This window comes from Haemorhous mexicanus, chromosome 1 (assembly GCF_027477595.1).
Source record: "Haemorhous mexicanus isolate bHaeMex1 chromosome 1, bHaeMex1.pri, whole genome shotgun sequence".
NCBI lineage: Eukaryota > Metazoa > Chordata > Aves > Passeriformes > Fringillidae > Haemorhous > Haemorhous mexicanus.
The window spans coordinates 13,312,039-13,332,158 of record NC_082341.1 but is presented as its reverse complement, the minus strand read 5'-3'; the positions used below and the strand labels follow the sequence as shown (position 1 = coordinate 13,332,158).

At 42.1% G+C, this 20,120-nt stretch overlaps 1 protein-coding gene across 1 annotated transcript; it reads left to right on the top strand.

Moving 5' to 3' along the window:
- The first annotated feature begins 229 nt into the window (after window positions 1–229).
- On the top strand, window positions 230–12,333 carry GJD4 (gap junction protein delta 4). Its single transcript, XM_059840119.1, has 3 exons — window positions 230–797; window positions 7,805–7,940; window positions 10,677–12,333. Exons 2-3 carry the CDS (start codon window positions 7,877–7,879, stop codon window positions 11,861–11,863), a joined length of 1,251 nt encoding a protein of 416 aa, XP_059696102.1. The 5' UTR covers window positions 230–797; window positions 7,805–7,876; the 3' UTR covers window positions 11,864–12,333.
- The last annotated feature ends 7,787 nt before the right edge of the window (window positions 12,334–20,120 follow it).

Here is a 20,120-nt window from a genome sequence, read left to right as displayed (position 1 = left end):
TAGTGTCAGGTACACAGTAATTGGTAGGAATTTTGAAGTTTAGATTGAAATGGTAAAGTATCTGTTATAATGCAGAGGAGGCAGAAAGATTGAGCTAATGGCCCTGTTTTGTCTTTTTGTGCTGTGTTTGTGCCCTGCTGTAGTAATAAAATTTTGTTTCTGTTACTGGTGCTGAAAGAGTTTTCAGTGGAAGCTATTAGATATCTTGGAGTGACAAAATCACTTTGCCCAGATGGTCTAAAAGGTTTTGCTGAGGCAAAGGTGGTTGGCTGGAGATATTTCTCAGTTCTGGGGGGAACCACCTTTGGAAAAAAGCGTAGAGGGAGCAAATGTAGAAATGGGAGGAGATTTGTTCTGTGTTTGTGCTGGGCACAGTAAGCTGAGAGGCTGAGTTGCCATGCAAGGGATGGGTAGGTAAATGGGACATAATCAGTAATGCCTGCTCCTTCATGGAAAATAGACTCAGACTGTCATTTAAAAACAGGACATAAATTGGTGTTCTTCCCTCTAGGTACACAGTTTGTGGTGATTGGGGGTGGGGCTGTGGCTGAGCCTCATCCCCACTGGGCACAGCTGTGAGCAGCAGGTGAGGAGCACTGACAGCAATGAGCCATGAGCCATGGAGTGCCCAGGGGCACTGACCAACCACCACAGGGAACAGAGGGCACCCAGGGCAGTGCATGAACATGGGGGGTGTAAAAGGTTGGGCTAAAGAACAAGAGGAGCCCATGCTTGCAGCCTTCTGAAGGCACAGGATGTCACTCTGTATGGGCAGGCACCTGAAGCCCTCTGATGAGGTAAGGTGTTACTGGGTAGGGGTTGGAGCTCCTGAAGGGTTATGGTGGCACTCTGTGTATTGTGGCAGGCTCTGCTGGGACATGTGCTGTGGCTTGTGCTGTGACACCTCCCCATTTCTGCTGGGTTTACCTTCCTAGCAAAATCTTGCTGCTCTCTGCTTTGACCCCAGTAGGATGTTTGCCAGTGCATTTATCCATCATGTGAGATTTCCTTGCCTCTGGACAACACTGGGAGCTTCTCCAAGGTAGGGAGCAGTGCTGTGTGTTCCCAGCCTGCCTTGGGGATGGGTCCTGTGGGGAAATCCACTCTTGATCATTCCTGTCTGTTTTCCTTTGCTCTCTAAGACACTGGAATAAATCCTTCAGGGTCCTTGTTACCCTTTTGATGTTGTGGTAAAAATTTTCAAAGGAATGAATGACAGTTGAGTATTGAACTCCTATCAATTTTACTAAGGACTGAGCCATTGGGCTGAATTTTATGATGCATTTCTCTTTAAAACAAAAAATCCTGGTTGATAGAATACATAGAATGTAAATGCTATTGCAGTTTATTGAGGGAATTCCTTGTGTACTGCCCAGTATGTGTTGAGTACACTAGCAATGATCATTAAAAATGACTCTTGGTAGAAAACAAAGCAGAAACCATAGAAACTGTGGGCAGCTGGCCTGGTAGGACTGTATTGTAAAGCAAAGGATTGGGGTGGAGGCAAATTCAAATCCTGAAATAAAAATTTGGGGTAATTTTTCCTAATGTTGTGGAGGTTGACCTATCTGAATTTTGTTTAAATGACTTTTTTTCAAGGCCACACTAAACTTAGAAAGACTATTAGCAGGTCACAGCTTAAGGTCAAAACAAACCTCATAAAACCATAAAGTGATGTGTGTCTCATAAAGTTGAGGTGTGAAAACTGAGTTTCTTGTTGTCCTTTAAGTTGCCAGATGTACATACATAAATTGTACATCCTGATATCAATGCAAGAAATCTAATAATTCTTTTGTCTAATAAGCTGAGAGTAGCGACTATGAGGAGTATTAGGTTTTTCCCTTCATTGATCATTAAACACAGCTGAATATCAAAATTTCTCATTCTGAAGCAGTAGATAGATGTACACATTCTTTTTAGACAAAGTACTCTTCTGGATAAGGATTTTATTATGCACAGGATACAGCTTTTATTTATTTAAAGCACTATTTTCAAGACAAAGATGAGATTTAATACAATGTACTTTTTGACTTCTGCATAGGAATGAATTTAACTTGAAAATGACATTTCTTCACATGTTAAAAGAAATTCACAGTTGGTACTGCCTGCAGAGATTCCTGAAGTTTAAGTTGTATGTGAATTAGAGGGGGGAAATCCGTTTTCTCTTCTCAGCTTCCTTCTTTCATTTGGCCCTTTCCCCTGTGCTTGGTTTAATGACCACGGAGTTACAGTGCATCTGTCCATGGTGAAAGAAAAAGCACTGTCAGTGTTCAGTAACAGAGACAACAGTAAAGGGTTTGTTTCTTAAAATGATCAGCCATGAAATACAAGAAGGTGTAAAGAACTCTTATTTTAAATGCACAGTGGCTGCCTGTATGTTAAATCTAAGATGACAGATTTATTGACTGAAATCCAGAACCAGCACAGTAACCTCTTTTGTTGTGCATGGTGCAAACAGGCATATTTGCCCTCCACAGCTCTAGCAATATTCACACTTAGAAACCAAGTATTAAATTTAAAACATGGTCACCCAAAGATTTCTTGCAGTCTTCTGTTTATTATGAAATCTGTTTTCCAATTACCTAGGGCTTTTTCCTTATTTAAATTTCCATGGTATCAGCTCACCGTGCTTTTGCCTGCCTGACCATTGCTAGGTGTGGACCTGCTTGAGGGAAGAACTCCTTAGTGCTGGATGTTGAGCACTAATAAAACATGAAATCACCTGCTTCATCATAAAATACAGGATCCTTAAACATTCCAAACCTTCAGTTCTGTATTTAGCACTGTAAAGAAAGGTGACTGTAAAACTCAGTGTTAAATGTTAAGTGCAAAATTTAAAAAAGAGCTGGAATCCCTCTTATACAAGATTTTGTGTGTGTGTGTGTTGCAGCAGAGCAGATTTCAGTAATAATGTCATGTGCTCATGTAGCTACCAATTTCAACGGGAGTTAAGCAGGTACTAATAATGTGCTTTTGAAAATCCAGTGGATTCATTTTGTACTTTTACTACTTACTAAATGAAATACTTTTGCAGAAATTGGCCCTGAGCTCCTGAATGAGAATATATTTTCCATTACTTAATTTTCTTTTGTATCTGTCTTGAAGCGTTCCAAATTCTTGGCTGAGTAGCTGTGGAGTTTCTGAACCAAAGTCTGAAGAAGAGCTGCTTTTCCCATTTGTCATTCCCTTAAAAGCAGGTTCCCTTTAGAAATAGGAATTCTGAATATTCAAACATTTAGAGTAAGGGCCTCTGTTTGAGCCAATGTGGGAGAATGGTCTAAATCCTTAAGTGCATGCAGTGGAACACACTCTTTTTTTAGGTTTACTGAATTAGTAGAGGAACAGTGAGGCAACACGTGTGAGGCTCTGAGGCACCAGGCTTTGGTGTCCAGGAGGACAGAGCTGGTGTGGAAGTCAGCAAGGTTGAACCCAATCAATATGAGCTGAACTTCACAGTTCTGGGTGTCCTTCTGGGCTGTTTTAGCCACACATACATTGGCTTTTATTTACATTTGAATATGTGTGCATGCAGCTCTCCCTGGGAATGGAAGGCTGGAAGAGATGGGGGAGAAGCATTTGTTGGAAGCTTCCTTTCTTGCACTCAACTTTTCTGCTTCTTCATTCGGGGACTGATGAGTTAGAGGCTGAGCAGTGGGGAGCAGGAGCACATTGGTTAAACTCCCCATGGAATACTTCATGATGGAAAACATTCACTGCTCCCTACCTCAGTGTGTAGGCTCTGTAGCCCAACAGCTGGAGCAGTGATTGCCTTGCCTTCTCCACCTCTGAGTAGCTGTGGTGGCTGTTCTGGGCACAGGCTCCTTTCAAACAGCAGCAGCAACACCCAGGGAATGCCAAGTGTGCAGTGCTGCATGTGCCTGTGTAAAGCAAAGGGCTTTCCATGCTGTGCTGCCTCCTTGGCTGTGTGGCTGCTGTGAAGGTTTACAAATGTGTGTGTGTACATGTCTTAAAAAGAGCATTTGTTCTGGACAGCTTTTCCTTCTAATTTGCTATTGTCCTTCATGGCTAGCTTGTTTCTTTCTCTCCCCCTTCTGCTGTATTTCACAAATTTTAAAATGAGGCCATCAAGATAAATTGCCTCTTAATATTTACTGTCCCTTTCAAATAGATTCCCCCCTCCCCTCATTCACAAATCACCTTCAGAAGAGCTAGATTTACTGCAAGATTCCTCACTAACACATAATTTTTGCTAACTAGAAAAATTCTAAGTAGATTTTTTACTTAGACTTTAAAATGGGCATCTAGGTTTTTTTTCTTTCTTAAATTATGACATACCAAAGGACCTGAACTAAAATGCCAGATCACTTTGTCCATTAGGGAAGCTGCTATGCTGACCTATTTTGCCTTAACCTCAATTAAATTGGTAGAGGGATGTTCCTTCACTGCCAGGTGTGGTGTAGGGTGCAGTGTCCCTTGGTAACTCTCACTTCACTTCAGTGTCATTAGTGTAGGTCTTGGCTGGGTGAGACAGGTGGGTTTGGGGTTTGCTAGGCCAGAGGAATGCCTTTATTTACTGGGAGCTTTTTTGATGTGTGCTGTAATTGTGGCACCATTCAGGTGACAGATTTGATCCTGAAGTGGCTTCCAGCTAACTCTGCCTTACCTCTGGGTGTCATTCTGAGCCAAGGACTAGCTGAGGTGTCTTTGCTCTGTCAAGCGACCCAGGTCTAAGCCTGGGACGTGGCACAGGTCCACACTGCAGGGAGATGCAGTTCCAGTAGCTCAAAATGTTTCAGTGGGTCTCTCACAGTGATGGAATCTGTGTGTTTTTGCAGCATCAAGCCCTAGACCTCTGATAAGGGGTTATGAATGTGGACAGCAGTTGTAAACTTTAAAATAGATAAAATTGTGTCTTCTTATGTTTCACTGTCTCTGAAAGCTTTCCAGTGGCTTTTAGGGCCCTTCCTAAAATGAGATGTGATGAGGTACTGCTGAGTTTCCAAGTTTAACTTTACCCAGTACCGTGTCAGTTTTTTCTGCCTGCCTCTCTTTTTGACTAGAATGCAGTGCAAGTTCACAGATTTGAGAGGTTTTCAGGTTGGGAAGAGTTGTTTGTGGATTCTAGAGCTGGAGTGTGTGTGGAGTGGTGGGGCTGTGCACCACGTCCCCATCCTCTGGTGTGGGAAATGGTGCCCAACCCTCTGGTAGCACTGCAGAGCTGGGGTCCTGTGCTGCTGCACCCATGTCTGAAATCTGCTCTCCCTATTTCTTTATAGTCCTTACAGGCCAACTGGGAATACAGGGAACAGCTAAAGATAAATAATATCAAGGGGGATTGTGTGGTGAACATCTTCAGCTGTGACATGGAGAATCTTCAGGTGGGAACCCCGGCCTGAAAGGTAGTGCTGAGCCAAGGGATGAGGAAACCAAAGCCTATGGGTCTGTGGAGACCAAACATTTACAGCAACCACCTCAGACTGGAGCCCAGTGTGGGCTGATGGCAGAGGCTTGGGAAGAGGACACACCACCACAGAAAGGAGAAGCACTGGATTCAAGTGAGCTATGAGCTGTCTAGAAAAGATAAAATTAAAAAAAAATCTAAGCTTGTCTGAAAAAGCTAAAATGTAATTCAAGCTTTCTGACCCAAGCTAAGCTGCACTGTGACAGGAGGGTGCCTGCTTTCTTTTAGAAAAAAAGGCCATCCTATCTCAGTGCATCCATGCTGTGGGATCAGATGTTGTTGCCTGGTATAGTTCCTCAGGCAACAATCTGGGGGCTTAAATTCCTAGCTGTTATCCCTCTTCCACAAATGGTAGAGGTCTCACAGCAACGACAAGCAAGGATATTTTAACCAACAATATTGACAGAGACAATTTATAGCCTATTGTGTGGATGCAGCTGCTGAGTATTCATATCCTGCCACCATCTTGGCATTCCTGACTTTATTTTTGACAAAGGGTGTTTAACCAGGAATACCTTCAGACCTCAGCATAATTCATATCCTGGCTGTTTGCATCTTTTCTCTATTGATTTTCTCCAGCTTTTCTTCCTTCCCTTACTTCTCACACACACACATCTCTGGTTGAAGAAGAATATGTGTGTATGTAAGTAAATGAAACTAAAACCATCATCACAAACCATAAATAAAATGTGGTCACAGAAGAAGTGGCAGTTTGGAAAATATTTTACCTCAATAAATTCTGGAACCAATAAAATTTCTGTATTTACTACTGCAATTAAAAATCTTTTTACACAGATAACAGACAAAGGGTTTTGAAGGGCCATCTTTTCTAATCCCCCTTTTAGGGTTTCCTTAGGATGGTGCTTACTACAGAGAGGAGTGTGTTCTACTAAGGCATTGCAAAACCTGTGAGCAGAGAGCTGGACAAAGTCTTTGTGCAGGTATATTTTACTTTATGAAACTAATAGTTTTACTCAGGTAAGATGTGCTCAGCCATGAAGCTCAGCCCAGCTGCAGTGCCCCCCAGGTCAGGGAGTATCTCCATACAGCTCCCTCTGGGCTCCCCCAGAGCAGTCCTGGGTCAAAGCACACAAGAAGGGCTGCAGTGCCCAGCCTGTGCCTGGGCTGTTGCCACCCCACAGGTGTCAGGAAAGCCCTTTTCTCCCTTTCTAGCTCACACAGAAACTCCTTCTTCAGCTGCCTTTGTAGGGATAGTTACTATTTCCTGACTAAGTTTTCACTGTATGTTCATCCTTGCCACAGCCCAGGTTAAAAAGGACAGAGCAACATCCCAAATCTGGTGGAACAGTGGCTGGAAGATGGTGGTAGATTATTTTCCCTAAGGTAACCTGTGTGAAAAGTGAGGTAAGGAACAAAAAGCTGAGAGTCTTATTTTTCACCCCAGCTTTTTCCTGGGGTACAGTACAGTGGCACAATGTCCAGGACATGCTGTGCATTTACACCTTGCAGTCAAGGAGCCCTGGCCCCTCGGGCATTCTGCTCCAAGTGGGAGCTCCCTCCACCACTGCTGAGAGGCTGCTGTGTGTGAGACTGATGGACAATCACCCTTAAGATCTTTTGAGTGATCTTCAAGCAGTTTGAGGGAAATACCAAGCAGTTTCAGCTGAAAGGATTGATATAAATTAAAAATGAGTGACTTGTGGCATCTTGAAAACAAGCCCCACTCTTAGGATTTTTATTTTTTAAAGCTTCCCCTGTTTTTCATCTTGCCTGCAAGGAGGCCCAGCCTGCTGGCTGGCTCAGCACACAGAGGAGAGTTTGGTGGGGCTGTGATTGACAGGGCCATGGTGTTCTGTCAAGGAGGTTTTGATTTCAAAACCAAGTGGTTTGGGGAAATGTCAATGGAATAGCTTCCAGTGACCTGAACTGAAGTTGCCTTTCAAGCACAGGGATGCTTGTCCTTTTCTATCTCTTTTCCTTCTCTAATTCATCTGCAGTTCTTGTGGGGAGACAGAGAGGTCTGCTATTTCCTGGTCTATGCTATTTTTTCCTCTCTCCCTGTCTTTCACCACTGAAGTATCTCAGCAATGCCAGGAGGCTGGTATGCCCTGGGAGGGTAAGAATAGTCTACAATGGCAGAGATCACTCCTGTTGTTGCTTGTCCACTTGCAGTTGCCTGGACAGAGGATCCACACAGAGGTAGGAGCAATTGGATCTGACAAGCTAGAGCTTTTGTAAGACAATGTGTTAAAGCCTGAAGATCAACATTCAAAACTAACAGTCCTGTTCAAATCATCAAAATAATCCTTCATCAACCCATTGTTTTGGCTGAGTTCCTGATTTCTGTCCTTGACCCTCAGCAAAAATTCCTTCCTTTTTTATTTTTTCTTCCCTTTTTTTACCCCCCTCTTCCCTATCTAGGTCTAATCTCCTTTGGAAATGACAAAACTGTTAGGACATCAGGAGCTGGAAGTGTTTTGAGCCTGGTCAAACATGGAGCACTGGGACTCACTGGGATTTTTGATAGTCACACTCAACTATAATGTGACTATTGTAGGTAAGTACTTTAAAAGAGCTCTCCTCTTTCTTTTGCTGCTTCATATCCTGAAGCCACCCAAGTGCCCTACTGATAATCAACTTTAATTTCAGTCTGTGGTTCTGTGATCTGTACAGTAAGTTGTTTTCTTGATACCTGATAAAGAGGTTGATGTATTTATTTTCTTGTTAAAGAGATTGCTTCTCTCTCTTTGATAGATTTTTTCCTGAACATTGCATAAAATATTCTGGCAAGGTTTTCAAATTTGGGACTTCTTGGTGACAGGGCTCCCTGTCAGCTGGAAGAAGGGATCATTGTAAAAACACACATAAATAATGCTGAACTTATATAACCTAAAGTGAATGGTAGAACGTATGCAATAGCTTTAGTAACAAACTAAAAAAGTTAAAGAGGACAAAAGACCCACTCTCTTTTAAAGGAGGAAGTTTGTGGTTACAACCATTGTGGTTAATTATTGCTTCTCATTCTTTATTTTTCTAAACAAATAAGGATCATATTCATTAAAAAAAAAAAAAAAGCAAACCCAAGCAAAATGCCATTGTCTTTTCCTTAGCTAACTGTTTGCTGTTTATTTTTCACCCATGTAATTTAAATAAAATTCTGTTCCTCTTTCATGGGCTACTTTGAACAAAGTGTGAGCCAGAGGAAAACTTTCAAGGGCCCTTTAAAGACTCTTTGCCTGCAGCAGTTGCTGTAGTTTATGCTGTGCACTGCAGGGAGCCTCCAGCTGAGCCCCAGCAGGGCTGCTGGAGAGGCTTGTTCTTGTGTGTTAAATCAAGACTGGGTCTTTAGGGACAGGGATGCATGGAGGGGTTATCTCTCAAATGTATGTCACACTAAACTACTTCCTAAGGAGCCATTGATTTTTCTTAAGCAGTACTCCCCGTTGTACATGTTCAAATTAAAAATTGATAGTGAAATAGCATGTAGTATTTTGAGCCTAATTAACTAATGAGATTCAAACACTTTGAGGTCCTCACAGGGAAAAAAATGCTACCAAAGGATGAAACATGGTTTGCTAAAGATGACAGATTCTGTAGAGCTGGTGTTTCCTATTGACCCACTGTCAAAAGTGAGTAACAGTACAGCCTGCCAGCAAACACAGAAACTAGAAACACAGCAAAACCACCGCTGCAACTCAGGTGATTAAAGGCAAAAAGGAAAGGCCTCCATTTATTTATGGCTGGATAATATATCATTTTGCCAGGAGCAGCAGTTTCTCTGATGATCTCTCATCAACCTTTGATATTCTCCACGTTTTTTCACTTCAGAGTGCAGTTTTACTGTTCTAGCCCATAATCAGCCTACTGGCCACAAAAGGTTTTTAGAGGGCACTTGAACAGTATGTTCAGTACAATAATAGGTATCACACAATATTGTGGAAATATTTGAATATTTTAAATTCACACCAACTACTGGGAAATAGCTTTATGAGAAATATAGAAGAAAATGCTCCAAGGCAACACCCATCAGTAGTTTTATAGTTTATAGAAAAATGCTTTTTTGACATGTTTTTTTAAAAGCCTTTATAGTGTGTATTGGTGCTACTTCACAGATTGCACACAAAACCTTATGTGCATGTGAGATGTGTATTCACTATTAATAACTTGAGCTTTTCGGTACATTTCTCAGCCATTAATTCTGTATAATATACTTCTTTAGTCACTGAGTCTTGCTCTATCTCTGTCTGTGTTTACAATTCATGTCTTAACAAAACTTTAAAACAGAATTAATCTTATAATTCTTTAATGTTGTTTTTTCCCCCTCTTTCTGTTCTCAAACAGTTTTTTTCTTTCCTCTTTTTTTGTAGGGGATTATTAAATAAAATTACTTTTTCAAAACTATACAGGGAATTGGTGACAGGATTCAAAAGGAATCGCAAGAAATTCAAATGCTAAACTGAACTTCAGATGTTGAATATGTGTTTGTACATAATGCATTTTTAACTTTTGACAACAGAATGGTGTATCTTTAAGCCTTCTTATCCAGCCCAGGAAAAGGTTTTAGATTTTCACAGAATCATAGAGTGGTTTGATAGAAGGGAACTTTATGCCTGAGTGCAGAAAAGCTCCTCACCGAGGTGAACAAAGGTCAGAAACCCCAGCCAAGATGGGGCAGCCAAAGAGGCAACAGAGAGAAATGTCTGGGGTGCACATTTGCACAAATCTATGTTTGGAGAACACTTTGCATAAGTTTGCTAATAATAAAAATAACTAATTAATAGCTTGCTAGTAAATACCATTCTAGACACAAAGTTTTGTTGGCCAAAGTAAACTTTACATACAATGTCATGGCCAAGACCAAGAACAAATACTATGTCATGGAGAAATCTTTTCTGTCTAGATGAGTCTCATTCTGTGTTACCTGAACTCTATTGTTGAAATAGGACAAAACTCAGGTGCAGGAACTCAACAACCAGGAAAAACTGTGAGTGAAATGGATTATTTAGTCAGTTTTGATCTCCTTTTATCAGAGTGTTTTCATTAGGTTTCTGTTGGCATGGCTAATTGTATGTTTAGCTCCTACATTGTTGAGTTTAGATGAGGATTATGAATATGTCAGCTACACATTTTCACTGGATTTTCAGTCCCAGTCAAAAAAAAACCCAAAAACAAAAAACGAGCTAATAGGAGGGGAGATGGTTTCCTCAAATACCTCGTGTATAGAAAGAGCATCACTGCATGACCGGCCTTCCTTCTCAGGATCTGACTCTTTCTTACCTTTCCTTCTCTTTAGGGAAGCTCTGGCTGATGCTGATAATCCTGCTGCGAATGGCAGTGGTGGTGTTAGCAGGCTACCCCCTGTACCAAGACGAGCAGGAGCGCTTTGTCTGCAACACCCTGCAACCAGGATGCTCCAACGTCTGCTATGACTTGTTCTCTCCCGTGTCTCACTTTAGGTTCTGGCTCATTCAGACTGTGTCTATCCTGCTGCCCTATGCTGCATTCAGCATTTATGTTTTGCACAAGGTGGCTGTGCACATTGTGAGAATGCACTGCCTGGTGCATGGGTGCAAGAGGAACAAGGGTTTATCAAGGCCCAGAGATGCGAAGCAGCTCTGTAGAAGTGCAGTTGTCAATAGAGTAGATTGTGGTGCAGACAGCCTAAGTGTCCTTAATTTTTCAGGGGCATATACCATTCATCTTTTTATTAGGACCCTGCTTGAGGTTGCCTTTGCAGCTGTGCAATACTTTCTCTTTGGATTTTTTGTTCCTGACCGTTTTTCGTGCTACCACTCACCTTGCACGAGCACTGTTGACTGTTACATCTCCCGGCCCACTGAGAAATCCATCATGATGATTTTCATCTGGGGGGTCAGCAGTCTGTCCTTCCTGCTCAGCCTTGCTGATCTCATCTGTGCTCTCCAGAGAATGACAGCAAGAAACCAAAAGAACAAGCAGCTGGCAAACCTCTGCACAGAGAAGGAGTGCAGGATACATCTTCCCCTAGTCCAGCACAGTAGCTCCTCTCCACCTCAAAGTGGGGATGGCCCAGTAGCAAACAGCTGTCACACCAGTGATGGCTCCTGCTCACTTCTCCCTGACGAGGAAGAAGAGGCTTTTCCTCATCCTGGAGGTGTCCCCCAGCAGAGTGCCAGCACTAACCTCAGCAGCAGCAATAACTGCTGTGTACCAGGAGACCTTGCTGTTAAGCAGCAGAGCACTGAAGAACCCCCCTTGTGTGCCAGGGACCACCAAGGAACTCCCTGCAGCCAAGTGAGACCCAGACTTCAGCAAGACTTCATTAAAGATACTGTCCTGGCTTTGAGACCTCAGATTGAGTCTCCCCTTGGAGTTTCTTCCTCTGCTGTTCAGAGCAGGCTTTTAGGGTTCTACCCTTCAGCTGAGCTAAAAAGCCCTGATGAACAATCGAATTATAGCAGCACTAGCTGCCTGAGGTCAAAAAAGTCTGAATGGGTATAGAAGCCAGAGTGAGCACTAGGCTGTGACCTTGGCAGGGCAAATCATTGCATCACTGAAGAGGCTTCAGGGAGTTTCAGCTGAATCCCTTGGCTGTGGTCACGCTGCAGAGACATTCTACTCCAACAAAGAAGAAGCAAAAATTTTGGATAAGAGTTTGAAGGGTATTATATTACGGGCCATGTTCTTTAGAAAATGTGACATCTTTATGGTTTTTTTTGCATGTAGATGGTTTTAAAAGGCTGTGGACTGTTGCTGATGTGACTGACCTGGTTTTCCAGGAGTATGTGTGAACACTTGTTTACTCTAACCTAGTTTTATTGCAAAAGATTGAGCTTAGCAAAGATAGGTTGTCTACTCTCAGAAGCCTAATTTACCTCCTCATACTGAATTCTCAAAGCCCACTCTAAAACAGGATGTTCAAGAAGAAGACTAGACAGTGAATAAAATAAAAACACTTGTTTTGTAGCAAAGTGTTAATTTGTTAAAAGCCCTGGATCCTATTGCTTGAAGGCAACACCCCTCTCCCAGCTAGCAGTGCCAGGGCAGTTCCTTTCTCTGACACTGATGCCAGCTGCACCCTGACCACGCCTGGGATATTCAACTATAACACCTTCCAGTACCTAGAGGGGCCTAAAGGAAAGCCAGAGAGGGACTTTCTACAAGTGCATGTAGTGACAGGACAAGGAAGAATTGCTTCAAACTGAAGTAGGGTAGGTTTAGATTAGATGCAAAGAAAATTTTTTTTTATTTGATGGTGGTGAGGCAGTGGAAGAGTTTGCCCAGAGAAGCTGTGGATGTCCTGGATGTCCCACACCTGGAGATGTTCAAGGTCAGGTTGGATGCAGCTTTGAGCAATCTGGTTTTGTGGAAAGTGTCTCTGCCTATGGCAGGGGTGGTGGAACTAAATGATCTTTAATGTCCCTTCCAACCCAAACCATTCTATGAACTACAATAATCTCCAAAACAGAGTGGCTGCATCCACATTAGCTGTTGGGTACGGTCCTGTGCTTGGGAATTTCCCAGCAGACAACAAGGAGGTGTGAGCCAGAAGGGTGTCAGGGAGTGCTCCAGCAGCTTGCCAGGGACTGAGCAGCAATGCTCATGCTCTGGCTCCACTGACACCTCTGCAGGGTGTTACTTCTCAGCCTTAAATAGTCACACTGGGCTCTCAATTTCAGGAGGTGGGAATGAGTCACCTGACCTGCTTTAGGGGTTTCTAAAGGTAAGATGAGTCACTTTCTAGATACACCTATTTCTCCCACAATAGGATTATCTCAGACCTGGGTTTAGGGAAAATGGTTTTTACCCTGAAAGAAGGATATAGTGGCAATGTCTATATCAAAGTGCTTACCCTCTTTGTCTGACAGACTTATAATGCTAATGATTTGAAAACATATCTAAATTGAGTGAATCACAGAAGATTTTATTACAATTACACTTTGTGCCTTCCTTCAGTGTTAATTCTCTCACATTTGCATAAGCGTGGTCCAGCACTACAGCACAGCAGTGCATGAGATGAATTTTCTTTTAGCTACAAGTCAGTGGGGTTTGAAGGTTGCACATACTTGCAGATCATCAGTGGGAGTGGATGTGGAGGAGCATGTACCCAGAGAAATGTGCTGGTGGTAGTGTCTTATAAAACAAATTATTCTGAGGGTGTCAAGAACTGGTATTTGTAGATCCTGCTTGGTGCTGGAGTAGCTACGATGCAGTTTAGATCAGGCACAGGTCCAGCCTTGCTCCTGGGCTGACACAGAACCAGGTTCTGTAATGGCTCTAGGGCTGGCTCCCATGTGCAGGGCATGAAGAGGCAACAGCTTTCACAGTCTACCTTTTCTCTCCTATGGGAGCAGAAATCTTCAAGACAGGCTCATCTCACCTGTGTATTATTTCTCTCATGTATAAGGTAAAGACTAGCAGTTATCCCTTCTCTTCTGCATTCCCCCAAAATTAGGTGGCTTAATAGGTAGACAGAACTGCTCTTGGGGTCAAGAGCAGAGTACTTTGGGATCCTGAGGTAGGCTATGGGCATTTTTAATTACTACCCTCTAAGTAAGGTTTTCCTCTCCATTAGCTCTGTTTGTTTCTTTTATTGTGCATGATTGTTGTGTGATTTGTCACTTCCAGGGTAGAAACAGCATTAATTATTAAACTTATCATAGGCAGAAGAACATTAAATATTTAAACTTCTCGTCCTCCAAAGCCTCTTTAATGAGGTCTGTGCTGATTACACATCCATGACAAAACATTGCAACAATGAAACCTTTTATGATTCATTGCATCTTCTCAGATGTGAGAAGGAATGCAAGGAGCAAATGTGGATTCAGCCTATTGCCTACATCCCACAGTGTGAGATATAAATAGGGTAGGAAAAATAATAAATGCATTGTGGCTGGACACAGTTTGGTTTTTTACTCTCTGGTTAGACATTTTTTAATGACTGAAGAGTCTCATTTGAAGTTGGAAAGATTCTTTTTGTGTTTGAAATGGAAAGTGAAATTAGTGGATGCCTTCATTTGTCTGCAGAGACTGTGGCCTTTGGGTTATGCTGCATCTCTGCAAACCTGGCTGATTTTGGGACTTGTGGCTCCACTGAAACATAATTCAGAGTCAGTGTAATAAGCACTTAATGTGCTTATAAAAACTGCATGTTAAAAGAGAAAAATTTGGTATGGAGTTTTCCCTGGGGAACGAATAGAAACCTCTGGCATCAACAACCTGCTCCTAGGGCAATGACTCAGAGTCTTTTACTATTTCTCCAAGTCATGTTTATTAATTACAAAGATGCAGCAAGGTCAGCTGATTTGTCAGCAAGGGAATACCAAGGGAAGAAGTGTAAAGGAAGTTTGAACTGTTGTGAACTTCCAGAGCTCAAGGAAATTAAAAGTGAGGGTTGGGAGGGACATCCACAGTGGGGAGGAGAAAATAGCAAAAAAAATCTGCTTGAAAAAACAAAGAAGATCAGCTGTAATTTCCCCTTGTATTCAATATCACTGAATGTGGAGGTGCTGTAGACATGTCTAGATGTCTTAGAGTGAGGACAGAGCTGATAGATGTGAAGCAAAGAAACAGTAAGGCTTTCTGCTGTTGAAACAAAAATTTAGTCTTTTACACTCATGTTTTGATTTTGTAAGTCCTTCCAGAAATTATTGCATACTCAGAAAAATGTTACAAAAAGTTCTTATTATGTTTAATGATGTGTCTATAAATAATTTCTTGACCTATCTACTTCAGAAAATAATTTCAAAGATGGGTTGAAAGCACAATTCTCCTCAAACTGCCCTCAGGGAGCTTTGTCTTGTGCTCAAAGTGCAGGTGTCACTTGCACCCTGAGGTAGCTTTATGGAACAATACAGAAAATATATATATATATATATATATTTCTTCTCATCCAGCCTCATGTGGTGCTGACCATGAGATTATACAGAAAGAATTAAGCTCCCTGGAAATAAGACTTGGAACTGACCAGAAAATCTAGGATAAAATAGTTTTCATGTATTAAAAAAAAATTTTATTGGAAAATTATAAAATGTCTTAGACATGTTTTTTTTCTTAGTATCTTCTATTGCACTTCAATAGCAATTCTCTTGCTAAAAAAGTATCTAGTAGGCTGCTAGAGGCACAGAATTTTCATGTATTCTATGCAGCAAAATCAAGCATCACTGGAAGTTTCTGCAGTATGAACATGATTGAAAGAAAAAAAAAATCAATTTTGTTGCCTCTAACTAAAATATGTTTACATTTTTCTCTAAACTAATATTTTTTCAAGTTTTTCTGTTTTGTTTTGTAATATATTTTTAAATACCAAAGTCAAAGCCAAACTAGTTTAGAAGCCAAATGTCAGTCAGTTATAATCACTTTATCCTCTTCTTGCACTTTTTAGGTTGGGTTACTTTGATTTACTCTCAGCAGCATAACAGAAAGCTGTGACTTTCTCTCTTCTCTTGTGAAAGACATTGTAGACAGGTGTCTAGGGAATGTATGATTTCCTGTCAGCAGCAGTTGTTCTCCATGAATATCTCAGTTCAGCCCAGAAAAAGTATTAAATCTGAAGTTAGCAGTGTAGAGACATCCTCAATATATTCTTTCAAGTTATCTGCCCTTAAATGATACATCATTATCTCAATTAGCTTTCTAAGAGAAATCCTTAAAGAGCATATTAATTGGGCATTAGATTATTGTAATGTCCTGGTTACAATGCAGAACAGATAAATTGTTACTGCTTGTAGTATTTTAGGACAATAAAGAAATACATCTCAAAAAATAGGACAGTGGAGTATTTCAAAAGGCTGTTCTTTAACTTCTGCCTTTTGATCTGCTTTTAATAGCCTGATGTTCTCCACTGACAGAGAAGTAATTTTACAGCATAATGTCTTACGTTGTAATTGAGTTGCTAAAACGTTCTGCAGATTAGATGATCTCTGCTCACTCATAGCATGAACTCTTGGCCCGTGATACCCAGCAATGCTGTTCTGAAAGATGAGCTCACCAAGGCAGAAATCTGATCAGAATGTATCAACTGCATCTTTATGTTCACGTTATCCAGTGTCCATGTGGATAGGTTACAATCACAGTCTGCTTCACTAGCTGCTGATTTCTCCCACTTTACTGTCTGTTTCCTTCCATTTGGTCTGGCAGGAAGGAGGTCCCAGGCCATCTCCACAGCTGGAATTTATTCATGGGAGTGCACACCCAGTGCTAAGTCTGAGAACAGTTTTATAACCCTGTGCTGTTCCCACTGCTGTGGAAATGCCAGGAGGTAGAGAGCTGTCTCCAATTCAGTGTCTGCAGGTAACACTTTATGCTGAGTACTGGATTAGCTCTGAAAAGCTTTCACTGATGGACAATTTACTGAGTGAGGATGATGGGACATTTTGAGCTTGTTGTTAGAAACTGAGGTTTATATATTGTGCTCTCAAGAACAATGGGGGATATGGGTTCAGCAATCAGCAGTAATTTCCTTCATTGCTGGCTTTCCTACGTGAGTAACATCTATTTTGCCACTGAGACCTTAGGCACTACAGCATTTTCTGGCACTGAAAGTGTTACTTTTAGAAAAGAAATAACAGTAATGGAAATAAACAGGAGATTTTGACCTAGCAGAATAAAATTTTGCATTTTCCCCTGTGATAACTTGCCTTTTCCTTGCACTGAAGATAGGCAATTTTTTTTTTTTTAAAGACAAGCCAGGATAAGATGCTTTCAGAGCCCCACTTGTCCTGACAAATTAAACACCCACTTAGACACCCACTCCTTCTGCTCATTTCTCTGAGTCAGTGTGAGTGATTCTTACTTATGACAGACAATATACAGTGCAATGAGCTCTTTCTTTCTGCACAAACTTTAAAGCTCTGTGCTATCTTTGGAGGTCTAGTGGAGATATTCAAAGGTAGGCAGATGAACAACTTGTGTGCACTGGCTAACAAATCCAAGCTTTTTTCTTTTTCAGCAAGCCTCTTTCTCTAAAGCATTTCTCTGAAACATAAATTAGGAATATCTGTAACACAGTTTGCCAGTTGTGATGCATTGACAGACACCTGTTTGTCCAGCTTCACCAGAGGCTTTCACCTACAACTTGGTGACTTGATGGGACCTAATCTTGGAATGACTGGAGAAAAGCACAGGATTTGCACTGCAGCCCCAATTTGGTCTCCCATCAGTCACTCAGAACTGATCCCATGGACTACCAACCTCTATGAAATTCTCAAGGTGACCTGAAATGTGTCAATGTCATGGTACAAATGGTACATTTGGTACATGGAGTGGTACAAGACTTTTTTTTTTTAATATAGATAGACAGATGTGGTAACAATCCACCTCATGGCCTGGAGTTACATGAAACACAGAGCTACTTCAATTTAGAATAAATCAATCCTAATTTTCAGAGTTCATAGCAACAGATTTTGGAATGTGCAGATAAATAGGAGATATTTTCTTCAAATGACCCATATCTGAGAAATATATTCCATGACTTTTACAAAAAAATTGACAACCCCTTATAGCAACAGTCTTTCTTACATTCCCTATTTACTTAGCCCTTGTACTTCAGCAAAAATCCTAAAAATAGTGTTGGGTGGGGGGGCAAGGGGGAAGGAGTCAGGGGTTGATTAAAACATCCAAACAGTTGCTTTATTTATACATGAAGTTCCTGAAATATTCCTACAAGGCTCACTTACAGAAACAACTGGGCTCAGCACACTTTATCTCCTGAGAAGTTTTGCTACAAATTGAAAGCAAAGGCTTTAGCAAAACATTTAGGTTGTTTATTTCTGTTGACATGCTCACTGGTATCATCAGTAATATTCTTGTTATGCAGAACCTGGGATTCAGCCCACTAGAGCCTGGACACCAGGTCAGCTGAAACATAGTCCCACACTGCTTCTGACACCAAATCCTACACAAATTCTGCCCTGATTTTGGAGTATGTCAGACATCATAAGAATAGTCCAGCTGGGGCACCAAAATACAACTCCCATGTCTCTCCAGTCCCTACAGAGCTGCCCTCTGCATCCCTCAGGCAGCCTGCAGGCCCTGCCAATACAGACTGAACACCCTGAACTCCAAGGACTTCTGCTGATAAAAGAGAATTTAGTAGATCTCTTGAAACTGATCCCGTGCCATGGGGCTGCATTGAGAAACTGTGGCAAAGCTAAGGCCAGACAGGGCAGCTGATTATTACAACAGTGAGCACAAGTCTGTGTCTGCAAAGTCAACTACAGATAAATTTATTTGGACTGGAGAATCATCAGGATCTTCCTCAAAAATGGACTGTACAAAGCATATTATGAGGGTGTGAGTGCCTCAGTCAGCCCCTGACAAGAGCTCACCCACCATCTCCGGCAGCACTGAGCTCTCTGGGTGGAGTGTTCCCTGGAATTTCCATGTTTGTGTCCATGTTGGTGTTTGCAGGAATGAGTTTGTAAAGAGGAAGTGCTGGTAAGTGCCAACTGCTTCCATTTTGCCAGTGCCTTCATATTCTCTCTGCCTTGTTGCCAGACTGGCTCTCATGGTGCAGAAGGCTGTGTTTGTCCAGTGCATCAGCTGCACCCTGTGGGAGGCTGCCCCAGCTGCCAGCACACACCTCAAAAAGCAGCAAGGTACAGTCTCCACCATCCACCCAGGAGAACCACTTCCATACTTTCCAGGATCTTTGGCAGTGTGGTTCCCAAAAAATGAGGTGGGACTTGGTTGGCAGATTGTCTGCATTGCTGTATCTGACTGATCCAGCCCACCAGCAGCAGCCATGCAGAAGAGGCAGGATCCTGGTAAGAAGGGTGACACAGGAAAGGGGAAAATGGGATAAATATCATCTTCAGCTGCATACAAAGCATTCCTTGCTGGTTTTCCCCTCTTTGCCTGACAGGATCCATCTCCTCCTCCGTGTTACACTGGTATGCTGGGACGAGCTGGGCATCCTTGATGCAGTGGAAGATGTCAACTCATGGCAAATCCACTTTCCAGAAAGGATTCCCTTGCTTCATCATGGCCTTGGCAGCCACTCTTACACTGGTGATGGTTTTGTCCGTCCAGAATTGTCTCCCAGCATTCTTTGTGTCTATCAGAGGTCAGGTGGTGACTTTGGGGAAGGTGGTTCCCATTTGTACCTGGGTACCTGGCAATTTGAAGGGAATGCCACCAGCACAGGTGCTAGTGGTGATGACATGTAATGCAGGTGACAGGAAATGAGGAAAAGCTGCTCTGCTTGCAGCCACGGGCCTTTTGCAGCTCTGGGCTTGGCTTAATTGACCAGGCTTTTAACTGAGAGAAAAACCTTTGCAAAAGCTGCTTTAGACAGTCAATACAGACCAAGAAAATTTACTGGCAGAAAAGCTTACCAGAGACAGGTCTGTGAACACGAGCATGTTTTTGGATCTCTGTTATATTGGTTTCCCCATTAGAAGGGGTTTGCATTGTTAGGGCTGTGTGAGCTGTGCGAGCTCTTGGGCAGGAGGCTGTCAGCTGTGCTGGGTCTCAAAGAACAGAGGGACCTTTGTCCTTCTCTTGAAGATTTATGTAGCATTTAGGTCCAAACTCCTGGTGGCATTCGTCTGAAGGGGTCTGTAGCTAGGAAGGCTTTACATTACCTTGGCTATTTTTCTGAACAAATAAAAGAATTGTGGCTCCCTGTCAGGCACCAAGTTCCCCCAAGCCCCAGTTAGTGCACACCAGGAGCCAGAGCCCCATCTGCCAAACGCCCACTGATGGACATGAGGATGGAGAACTTGTGGGTGTTTTTCTGAGAGTGAGTGCTTCCTCT